General features: G+C 39.4%; 1 protein-coding gene across 1 annotated transcript in view; it reads right to left on the bottom strand.

The window, feature by feature from the left end:
• lpin1a (lipin 1a) overlaps positions 1–12905 on the bottom strand; it is an 81713-nt gene that overhangs the window by 49729 nt on the left and 19079 nt on the right. Inside the window, exons 4-5 of the mRNA XM_060853505.1 lie at positions 9848–10152; positions 5786–5863 (exon numbers count right to left, since the gene is read on the bottom strand). Coding sequence (XP_060709488.1) covers positions 5786–5863; positions 9848–10152 — 383 coding nt within the window. The remainder of the gene's footprint in view (positions 1–5785; positions 5864–9847; positions 10153–12905) is intronic.

The raw sequence follows: 12905 nt of genomic DNA, 5'->3' as shown, positions 1-12905 counted from the left end.
TTCACCAAATAGCCCCACACCATTGACCAGAAGCTCAACTGGATCAACCTCACACAGTAGCACAGCTCAGAGGAGAGGTGCTCTGTTCGATTGGCTCACCCGATAAGTGCTTTTAAAATTAAAAAAAAAGCAGCAAAATGCAAGTCAAGAATGCCAGAACACACTCCATTCAAATGTTGCTGTAACTGCATTCACCCAAGTGGCCAGATATCCATTGGTGCACATACCCATTCCGACCATTATCAGTTTTGGTTGTGTTGAAGGTTTATAGATTCCCTGAGTCAAATCAAATCATTAAGACCTGTTTCACTATCACCTCCAAAATCTGCAACCTTTATCAGCCAGTAAAGAAAAGGACAGCAAGTGTACAGAAACCATCACCTCCATGTATTTTTCCAAGTCATATACAATCCTAAATTAAAATATTGCTTCAAAAGATAGCCCTCCCATCCCAAAGAGCAACCAGCGATGGGCAATAAATACTGCTCTCACTAATATGCTTTCACATATCTGGTGAAAAATATACAGTATCACCCTGGTTCCAATTCATCTGTTTGGAATAAAGTTCTTGTGCAGCTCCCAAAGTACAAAACATAACTGCATCCTCTATTAAAACCTTTCATTGTATCTTAGCGAGCTTGCTTCAACTCCCGAACCTGCCCGATCAGCATCCCTCACATCCAATTCCAGACCAATCTTACCATGTGCCATTTCCAGGACAAGCTTACCACAAATCCATGAATACCACCATCCCTTGTGTCCATCCAGTTTTCAAAATTTCATTGTGCACCCAAAGCACACAGTCAGTCCAGAGCTGCCCTGTGTGGTTGCTGATGTTTACCTCATGGCAATGGCAGGAACCTGGGTGTCCTGCTGGAGGGAGTGGTGCACAGGTAGCACCCTCTGTTCCCTGATGACCAATGATGGTGGCACTAAACCAGACCATGCCAACCTGCTGAGGTTGCCACCCAGGTCAGTGCAGTCTCAGCCATCTGGAGGAAGGCTCAACAATGCAGGATGATTACCTTCCCTACTCCAATCAACAAGAGTGCCCATTTTCTCTGCAATCCCTCACTTGCTATCTGCTTCCCTGTTACTATAAATCACATGCTCTACCACTCTGCATTGCTTACAACATGATCCCTCATTCACTGTCACTTACTCCAACTAATCCTGCAAGCCCTTGAGATACAAAAAAAAACAAAAAACTGAGTAATGGTTAGTTGTTGCCAAGATTCAAAATTAACAAAAACAGACAAGATCAGGAACTTCCAATTTCATTTTATAACCTTCAACAGCTAATAAATGTTTCTCCAAAGTGCAAATGTGATATCAATTACCTATATTTTTCTTTATTATATATCTGGGGAGCAATATCACTAATTGGACTGCAGAAAGGTTTGCTTCCAGATGAAACAAAACTACTAGATGGGTGACAAGTCACTTTAATGAGGGCGGTGACTGCACAGCCTAGATACTTCAAAGACTAAAGCAGAGTAACCTTAAAATGTTCAAAGTACAGGAACACCTCCACTTACATGCAGAGTATATTTAAGAGTGGGCTTCCAGGTAATTTGAAGCTCTCTGCATACATGCAGGACTTAGTTTTGGCAAATTTTAGCCAAGATCCAGGAACATAAAGCAATGAGTGGAGCTAAACCGAGGGCTACCCATCACACTGCATTACTGCAGGTCTGAGAGAAAAGTCACTAAGGTAGTATTGTAACAGCATTACAAATATATTTTAGTGACCACAAACAATGTACAGATGTTTAAAAGGCTCTGAGGCAACTATTTTATTTAAATGTCACAAGGTTATATAAGACATGCCCCAGTCAGTAACACTACCCAGAACTTATTTTAAAAGAGCCGAGTTTTACTTCTGCCAACAGAATGTTGGGTACAATATTCAGTTTTTGTAGGTGTAGAAAGAGAGGACAGACCAACCGACCAAAAGACGAATGCAGCTAAAAAAGGTTCAAAACAAAAAGCGTGAACAGACTGCACTAAGGATAAAACTACAGTAAAGCGATGAATAAAACACTCGCATGAAGGAAACTATTGCAATTAATTCCACCCCGAAATATGAGACTTTATAAGCCTAAAACAGAATATGGCATCCAATAATTTAAGACTTTCAAACTCTGGCATGTACAAGTCAAATCTCCCAACTTGCTCTCAGATCTTGGGAGCATTTTTAAACAGGCTACAATAATTCCCAATTCTTTGAAAACAAAAACACAAATTCAGATTATATTTCAAAGCAAGTATATGAATAAAAACATTTCTTCATGTTAACTAAAAAGAGATTAAAAACAAACATCAAGAATGGTTAATATGTTAGCAGCATCACAAGCAGCAAAACAATGCAGCAGCATTCTGACTGATACCTGAGCAAAGATGGAAAAAGAGGCGATGGCTGTGGACAAGAGCTAGACAAGCCTCCAGCAACGGGAACCAAAAGATGTGAAGTATGTTCATTGTTTTCTACTGGCAGACTGGAGTTTTTGCAATGCAGCAAAGAAAGCAGAATTAAATTAGAGAGATTGACCTGCTCTTGCCAAAACAGCTGAACAAAGTACAAAATGGCAAGGACAGCAATGGAGCTGGCTGTTACATTACTGATGCATGACACTTAACTGCAATGACAAGTCACAATACATATCCAGGACACATCTGAGCTAAGCAAACAATATATTGTTTTCAGTCTGAAAATAGAAGTTTTTTTTTTAAAACAAGAAGTCCGATCTAACAGAGGATGCTGAGAACACTCAGCGGGTCTGGCAGCATCTGTGGAGAGAAACAGTTAACACAGTTTTGTAGGACTCTTCAGTTCAGAAGTCAGATTGAACTCAAATGTTTTAACTGTTTCACTCTACAGATGCTGCCAGACCTACTGAGTTCCTTCAGCATTCTCTGTTGACATGAGATTTCCAGCATCTGCAGTGTTTTGCCTTCAAATCTAATTAACTGATTAAAATATTTGAGACATTGATAGATGGAGAATTAAGTATATTAAAAAATAAAGTGCAGGATACCCCCTTTTAAATGCCTTTAGTTGTATTTGGGTGAGGAGTGGGGTGGGGGAGAGCGGGTGGAAATCCAAATTAAAGAGGTAGGCCTTAAGAATCCTTTTACATTACAATGCTGACTGCCCAATTAATTCCAAGGTTTTCTATTTCATTTCAGATAACCAGCAACCCTACATTTGTTATTAGTGACTCAGCAAAACAATTGTGCCAAGAGAGCTGCCAATTATAGTGAACAATTCAGAATAATGTGAATTTCTTGCTCTAATGAAACATGACTGATATCAGCCACAAATAGTCGACAGTTTGCTTGCTACCAATTAACAGACAAATCATTCAGATTAGGGAAAAGCAAAATGTCAATATTTCTAACTTTATACTGAGCTCCAATATCTGCAGTCCTCACATTTTCCATAGAAAATAGTAGCTGAAAAATGTGTTGCTGGAGAAGCGCAGCAGGAGAATCGAAGTTTCGGACATGAGCCCTTCTTCAGGAATGAGCTCATTCCTGAAGAAGGGCTTATGCCCGAAACGTCAATTCTCCTGCTCCTTGGATGCTGCCTGACCTGCTGCGCTTTTCCAGCAACACATTTTCAGCTCTGATCTCCAGCATCTGCAGTCCTCATTTTCAGAAAATAGTAGGCCAAGTCAGCCCTTTCTCCAGATCCTTCCACCATTCAATCCCATGTTCCCTATATCAACCCATACTCTTTGGTCTCTTTAGAAACAGCTCTTGGGGGCCATTTTCAAGGCAGTCAGTGGTAATGGCCTCAACCTCTTTCTGTGGCAGATAATTTGAGGCTCACCATTGTCTGGTGGAAGAAAATCGGATCATTTCAGGACCAGATCAATGAATTGCCTGACACTAATGAGTAAGTTTTGCTCACAGCTTTGACATTGTTCAGTTCTGCAGAATTTAAAGCAACATTAACAATTTTTTTTGCAAATGCTGCACTCTGATTAAGAATGCAGTAGTGATGTGGCAATCTCATCAGAAGAATCTGGAGTGCTGGGTTAATGCTCTGGAGTCAGGTGTTCACAAACCAACCATCTGACAACATGGTACACTGACCAGATTATGACCAGCTCACAAAATGCAGGATAAATTCCATCTGCCAATTACCGGACCATTGGTCTAGTCTCAAAAATGATAGAAGGGATTATGGATTAGCAGGAATAACCTGCTAACAGACATGCGGTTTGGGTTTGATCAGAAACAGTTCAGATTTGTTCAAACAGGGACAAAAAGGCAGAACCGTACAGAGGAGAACAACTGCCCTAGACAAAACCAGAGACAATGGGAACTGGGATGCAGTGAGGAGCACTCTACTGTCCAGAACCACACCTGGCGCATAAACAAAAGGTTGCAATTGGTGGAAATCAATCTCAGCTCCAGGACAATTATTCCAAGAGTTCACAGGATAGTGCCTTATGTCCACACATCAGAACTTCAAGGGTCTACACTCCACAAGATCAGGTGTACAGTGACAATGGTTTCCTTTTCAGGATGACTTGCTTTCAGCAAGTCACTGAAGCTGTCCCTGTCTGAACACAGCACATCATCCAGGCTTGAGCTGACAAATAAAAGAGTCATGCAAGAGCTCGGCAATGACCCTCTCAAGAAAAAGAATCTAAAACATTGCTTCTTGACATTCAATGGCAATATAATTGCTCAATTCCTCATTTCCAACATCTTGACAGTTATCATTGACCAGAGACAGACTAAACTGGACCAGCCATACACATATGGTGAGGTGAAAGAAGTCAGAGGATAGGAAATAGGAGAGAGGTTACTCACCTATGTGTTAAATCTGCCCACTTAAAGGCCCAGGACAGGAGCATGATGGGACATTTGCCCAGATGAGTTCAGCTGCAAAGGCACTCGGGAAGCTTGGCATCAGAGGACAAAGCAGCCTGCCTGATAGGGAGCCAATCTACCACCACCTCACAGTAACAACATAATGTGCCATGTACAAAACACATTGCAGAAATTCTCCAAGCCTCCTCAGTAGCTTCTATGACCGCTACCACCTAAGGACAGGAGAGCATGACCTGGACATTTCCATCCAAGCCACTCACCATCCTGACATGGAAAATATATTGTCATTCCTCCATAGTCACTGGGGCAAAATCCTGGATCTCTGATCCTAACTGGTTTATGGGTGTCCCTTCACTGAAAAGAACACAATTTCATGACAGCACTGGTCACCATCACCTTCTCCAGAGCAAACCAAAAGATGGACAAGAAATGTAAGCCTATCCAGTGATACCACATCCCATGAGCAAATTTTTTTTGTGAAAAAGAAAAAACTTCACACTTTGACCATGCAATAAACACTAAAATTGCTAAGAATTTGCACTTTAAGTTCTGACTACACAACATGCTAACATGAGGCTCCAAAATAAAATTTCTGAATCTAAATACTGTTAGAATGCTTGTCACCTCAGCGATGTTTCCCACACCTACTACAGTGCATAAAAATAGAATGTTATTTGTGTAGATGCTTCCATTTTACATCCTACACTATTGGCAGATTGCTGCACAATACAGAAGAAAGGAATTAATGACCCAAGATACAAGAAAACAAACTTTGCCCACCCCCTTACACCCTAAATTCCATTATGCTCAATGCATTGCTTGCCACTTGGCAGAACAAGCACTAGCTCCAAGAGAAAGCAGATAGAACAGCAAGTGCGGTATTCGTTAATGCACAAATGAGTCAACGATATCACAAAACTCAAAAAAGGCCACATACCCAGGTCTGGAGGAACATTCGCTGTCAGAAAGTGGATGTACCTGAAGATTCTTGTCACTGCAAGTATTTGTGGAGTTCCTTCAGGAGGGAAAACAAGAGTCATGAAATGGGAAGCTTTCAACAGCAATTTGCAATTGTTCAGTGAGAATAATGACATGGCCTAGAATTCCACTTCAACCATTTGGTGCCCCCATTATTTTCCCAATTTAGAGCACAAGTTAGCAACAATTAAACTCAGAAATAATCCTGGGCCATGAATGGATTTTTTTTAAAAAATCATACAAAAGGGGATACTGATGGGGAAAGGTCTCAATGCTCAATTTAACCCAGTCCTAAATTAAATGGTACGACTCAACCGCTGATAACAAATAGAATAGATAAAGGGGGAAGCAGTAGATAGATTGGGATTTTCAGGTGGTGTTACATAAAAAGGTTACTCTCAGGCCCTATGGGGTGAGGGGGACTGGATTGAATGGACAGAGGACTGGCTAATTAATAGATATCAGATTTGGGATAAGGGGGCATTTTCAATATGATAAACTGTAACTAGAGAAGTGCCAAAGGAATCAGTGCTAGGATCAATCATTTACAATATATTAAATGACTTCAATGAGGAAAGTGAATGTACTATAGTCAACTTTGCAGATGACAAAGTAATTAGAAAAGCAAGTAGTAAGGATGATGGCAACAGTCTGCCAGGGATACAGATAGGCTAAGCTTGTGGATAAAAACTTGGCAGGTGAAATATACAGTGTGAGAAATTTCCACTTTGTCAGGAGGAAGGAAGCAGGTGAAGATTATTCAAAAAGAGAGACTGCAGGAAGCTACAGCAGAGAATCAAAAGTCCTTCTGCAATAAAAAATACCAAGCAGTTATTGAAGGAAAAGGCATACAGGAAGTGAAGGTCACAAGGCTGATCCCAGGTATGGAGAAGGTAAGTCGGTCAGACAGACATATATTCACTGGACTTTAGAAGAATGACAAAAAAGGTAAAATCCTTAAGGGACAGACTAGATGTGGAAAGTAATTTCCCTTATGGGAGAATCTAGGATCCAGAGGGCATGATCCCAATTCATTGAGCGCTCCAATGTAGTAACATGCATCTACCACTAAGTGGCACTGTCGTCAAGTGTTTGTTTTCTTGTTGCTGTTCTGGATAAAAACAAACATTAACATTTTACGATTATAAAACAGTCCAGAACGTCCACTCAATTAACTAATAGAACTCTACCACTCAAATATATTGATATAGAAATGCATTCCAAAATGTAACCAATTAGCAAATTTCTGCTTTTTTCATAAATCTACCACAGCCATTAACAAACACAAGGGTGAATATTTAAAAAGTTTCATGCTTTGTAGCAAAGCATATTTAAAACTTTAGGTTGTTCAAAAGTCTCAGGCTGGCGATCTGAGAAAATCACAAAGACAATTAAGGTTTCAACATGCATTACGTGACATATGAAGGAGAAAGACGACACTAGACAAATGCTATCTGCCCTTCAGTACATTTAATGCGTAGGCAATGAATGATTGAAGTAAACAACAAATATAACTTGGCTTGCGCTATAATTAGCGGCTGGCACTCAGGAGGAATGAAACCATCACAAATGCGCAGCATCTGACCTGCACAGAATAAGCAGGGCAAAAAAAAAGGTGTCAGCTGTTGACAAGTACTGCACTCAAAAATAAAGGGGCTATTCGGCCCAACAATTCTGTATGCTGCCCGAAAGAGTTAGTCCAAGTTGAAACTTATTGGCGAAATCCATTTAAGTATTCATCCAATTAATCTGAAAATTACAATATGTATACTTTCAAACTCCCGTATCATGCAGTGCAAACTCTAGCCATTGGCTGCAAGAACTCACTCGTGTACATTACTGATTCTTTTACCACTCACTTTTTAAAATGTTCAGCCAAAAGGAAATTTCATTTTTAAAAACTTTATTCATTTAATAGTTTAATTGTGTTGATTTTAAGTTCATTCTCTGCTCAAAAAACAACTGAGCGCTTCCAATCAGCTCATGACACCAATTATTCATCACAAACCATTTTAGACCCCTTTTCTACAGCTCCATAAGTTTTGTAGCCTTCAAATTGCAGCACTTTAGAAAAGTGACAATATGTCAGAGGTTGTTGAACTTGTCAGTACAACATGACCTTTGTGTTCTGTCTCAAATTAGAAAGCCCAGGATTCTATGCCACCTTCAAAATGATTTGAACACAAAATCACCCCAGATCTGAATATAATATTTAAAAAAGGAAATGCCAGCATTATATCCCTTGTATTCTCCTCACATGACCTCATGTTTTTCCGCACGGTAACTTCTGTCAGTTATCAATTTATTGCATCAGCCTAACCACGTTCCCTTAAAAGCTATTACCTTTCTCACCTTACCATTTTCAAGTTAATCATAGTCAAATTTCAAAGCTTAGACCTTGTACTGTCAAGTCCAAATCATTCACGTATGAGTTATTCCAGTAGAGAGTGTTGATAAACACCATTGTGACTGTAGGTTACTGTACTGGTCAACCACTGACATCTCCAAAATCCTTCAAGAACAAAAAAGGTCAACTTCAAAAATAGGAATTACTAGTGTGGAATGCTACCATTTTGAAAGGTGAAAAAAAACTTAAATGTGCCATTTACAATTAAAGTGATGGTAGCTAGAAAAAAAAGTGCATCTTTGTACAATTGAAAATTGTAAAAAGCAGTCAAATTAAAAATGGCCTATAAGCAACCGTTGCAACCCAACTTTAGCTATGGCATAATTGGAAGAATTCCATACGGGATCAGATGTGACTCCTTCACTTTCAGAAGCGTCCCTCCACAACAAATCTAATTCCACATTGGATTTTTTTTTAAAAAGTGGAATAATCTCATGACACATGTACGCTAATAGCATTCCATGACTTGGCACTTAAACCACACTAAGCATCAAGCAACACAGAATACGCTTTCCATTCTTTGAAAAAAAAAGGTTCTCTCGGTTAAGTATCCATCTCTTTCATTTGGCAGAATCACGATCCTCGAAAGGCTTCAGGCATGTATCCAGTCCTGCATTAGTTTATATAGTGAAGTGAATTTGTGAATGAAGTAACATACAACAATTCAATTTTTCTTCACAAGATGGATGTGAACTGGTTGACTGACCCACAACGATAACAGATTCTGCCAATTCTTAAGCCCTGCAAACTTTTCTAGTTAAATGGAGTTCAGTTCTCCCCCCCCCCCCGCAATCTAAAATTAAAACAAATGCTACCCAATAAGCAAGAGCTTCTGTTCTCTCCACCAGTTGCTCGTAATGCAAAGTTTTTTTTAAAACAAAAGTATATTCTACTATAAGTTTTCTCCCCCAGACACCGAGGCCTGAAGTAATACATGCAGCACAGAGATCCACAATTTCCCATTTACTCATTTCGTGAACTGAACAGCTGCCAATGGGCTCACTGTTAGCTGGAGCCAAATTGAGACACATGCAATCTCAGGAGGTTTCACAGAATGCCATTTTTTTTTGAAAACTAAAAGACCGATTTAGACAAGCAATTCCATTCTTCAGTTTCAGAAGATGTCTAGCACCAGTCTGCATTTGGAAAAATGGCTGACAAGAGTGTGTGCAAGACAAATAAAAAAAAAGTGTATCTACTGTTTCTCCCCTCAGCCATGTGAATACAATCCAATGTGCTGGATAAGAAGAAAATTGAGAGAGAGAACGGAAGAGATGAACATTGGGTATAAGGATCCTGTAAAAAGATGGAAACATTAAGCAATTTCTATCTAGGTTGCTTTAAGTCGAACAGTTGTTACCCAATTTTGCAACTTCAGGTTCCTCATTCCAAACTATTACATGACATGACTAGATAAAAAGTAGTGGTAAAAAATTAGTCTATCAAAACTGGCATTCAGCAGAAAAAACATGATTCTGCATACCCCTTTGACTTGAACAAAGAGCCAAAATTTTGACATTTGTGAATTCTGAAAGTAATAAAGTTGCAAGCAACTGAAGCAACATGCTTCCTTGGAATTAACTTTTAAATTTCTGGATTTTTTTTTGTACACACCTGACAGTTTCTGGGAATTCAATCTCTTCCTCAGAGCTGATTTCAATAGGAAACATATCTTCATTCTCTGAAGTATCACTATTATCTCGTTTTACACTATCCACTCTCGACTTGCGCCTCCTTTTCCTTCTTTTCTTTGCAGAGCTGTTACTCAGTTGGTTCTCTGGAGTAGCCTGCGTTACATGAATTGGTACTGATGTGTGCATGGATCCAGTAGAATCTCTCAGTCTTCCTGCTCCTTCTTTTAGCACAGCACCTTCTGATCCAAGGATAGGTGAAGTGTTCAAGTGTAAAGGAACGTTTGCCTGAAAACAAAAAACAAACATTAAATTTCAATTGCACCTAATGTGAATCACTATAGCAGTCAGAAGTGAGCACTCAAGTGTTTGTTATTCATTAATACACAACTGAGTGAGAGACTCTGGATCCTTTGGCAAAAGGAAAAAACGTTCACAATCCCATACCCATAACCTCATTTCAGGTATTGCAAAGGTAGCATTTATACGGAGGCATGTTTAATCAAGTGTTTTTCTTCTTCTGAAATGCATCCAAGTAATAGTCACCAGATTATCATGAAATTTTAGAAAGGGACTCATGGCTGAGTCAGAATGTTCTGAGCACAGATTCCATTTAAAGACTGAGCATACTAACCAAGGCAGATACTTCAGGGTGGTGAGTGTGCAACAGAAAATCAGGAGGTGCAATCTTTAGATATGCAACATTCAAGACCTGGTCAGCCCCTCTCAAAAAAAGAGCAGGGGTAGTGCACTCAATGCCCTGGTCAGTATTTGTCCCTCAAATCAACATCACAAAAAAAGTTTAACGTTATCAAATTGCCTTCAGTTGGAGTTTGCTGTGAGCAAATTTGAATTGCTAATGTGGAAGCAGGCCATTCAGCCCATTAAACCCACACCAACGCTCTGAAGAGTATCCCACTCAGTTAATCCACCTAGCCTGCAACATCCCTGACCATTGACAATCCACCTAACTTGCATACCTTTGGACTGCGGGAACAAAGAGCATATCTCCACAGACACAGGGAGAATGTATTTTTGGGAGTTTGCACACAGTCCCCAGAAGGTGGAATCGAACCTGGATCTCTCGTGCTGTGAAGCAGCAGTGCTAACCAGTGGCACATCACATCTAATACATTAAAAGCAGCAATTGCACACCAAATAAAAAAAGCTTCTTTGACTGTCCAATGATCTAGAGGATTGTGTAGTCACAAGTGATGCTCCAGAAACACAAGCTTTATTTTTCTTCAGGAAAAAAGCAAATATACCCTGGCAATCTCATTTTACAACAGTTAGACTACATCCCCTAAGACGCACTGCCCCACCTTCCTTCAAAACTTTCAATGTCAATACCAGGTTTAGAATAATTATCTGAATGCACTTAAAACAGTGATTTTTCTCTCCAGATTTCTTCAAAAACAGGGTGACTGGGGTGCAGCTCAAGTGTGCACAACACATTTTTAAATCTAGGTGAATACACGGACTATGAAATTTTATATCAAGCAAACATTCTATTCATGGTAACAAATACTTGGGATTCCAGGGCATCATGACTGCTCCACAATTAAAGGAAAAAGGGACTCCAGTCAAAGTTAGCAACGTACCGAATGGTTATGATCTGGAACGTACCATTAGGAGGTGGCACAGTGAGTCATCACATTAAAGCAACTTGCAAAGAAGAAATGAAATGAGCATCTATTTGAGGAGAAAAGCTTACAGGGTTGAGACAAATGGAAAGAGAGATTAATAATGTAGTTCATTCAAAAAAAAAGGGCTAACTTTCTTCTGTCTGATACTTTCTATACTCTTCAGGATAGGCCCAGAGGAGTCAGAGTGGAAAACTCATGCCACCCAGGGGGGCAGGGTGGAGAGGAGACATAAAAAAGGGACTTCTATCCAAAAATGTAAAAGAAAAATTAAGACAAACCCATAACCAAAGGCAGAAAACACATACCAATGAAGTTTGTTCTACAGCCTTTGACAAAACATTAATTATAAAAAAAGTTCTTAACATTTTACTGAACCAAAGAATTCCCAGGGAGATTCCACAGCAATCGTTATGTAACCTCTTAATTACAATTCCAAACAATGAGTTATTTCAAATAGGACTTGAGATGAAAGGCTACAGAGACAGCATTCGCATCACATGACAAACCTATCTTCATTCCAAAAAAAGGTAGAGTTTTGTTTTGTTTTTAAAAAAGTATAGCACAATGGTTACGAGAAGGGGTAAAATTGTGAGGTCTATGTTTTAGCATTTGGCTTATACAAAGTTACTACACTGAGACTAAAGTGTCAAACGGAGGGGAGATGAACATGATCGCGTGACCGGTTCAGGAATTTACCAGATACCGGGCTTCTGGTTTAATTGCCAGAGATCAAAGTCTCATTGTTCTGCTGAAAGAGGGTACACAATATTCAAAGAAATTACAGTCATTGCCCCTAACGAAGTCCACAATAAATAGCCCCTGAAGTTTGAAATGCGCAGTAGCAAACGGTGGTGCTTTAAGGAGGAAGTTGTGATCAGAAATAAAATTAGCATCTCTGCTTAAAACAAAAATACTAATGCATTTCCTTTTGATCCATTGCTGGATGGATGGCAGTAGAGGAAGTGATTGCCTAAAAGGGATGAAATGACATGAAAAATCAAATGGGTTGCTTTGTCCAGGAGAGAGTGTGTTGGGATTAAAGAATCCAGAACACAGTATAAAGTTGGAGTACAAAAATATGGCTAGTAGAAAAAAGGTCAAAGGTCACAAAAAAGGTCAAGAGAGCTCAAAGAGTCTTTGCAGGAACAGGCTACATACTTTTACTCAATTATAAAAAGATTCCAACTCCTGTGGAACATATACATTTTTTATAAGGCAGCAAAGGAAGGTCAGAGATATTACCAAATTGCTGATAACCTTCAAACCAATAATTTCTTGACATTTCCATTGAATGCAGTCGTAATTGGCTTCAGTAAAAATAAAGTTACCTTATGAGATTATGCAAATTAAAAGTAGAACCAAAAGAATAATTTTGTGCTCTGTCTCTAGATCGCG

This window comes from Hemiscyllium ocellatum, chromosome 3 (assembly GCF_020745735.1).
Source record: "Hemiscyllium ocellatum isolate sHemOce1 chromosome 3, sHemOce1.pat.X.cur, whole genome shotgun sequence".
Taxonomy (NCBI): Eukaryota; Metazoa; Chordata; class Chondrichthyes; order Orectolobiformes; family Hemiscylliidae; genus Hemiscyllium; species Hemiscyllium ocellatum.
This window is presented reverse-complemented; position numbering and strand designations above follow the sequence as displayed.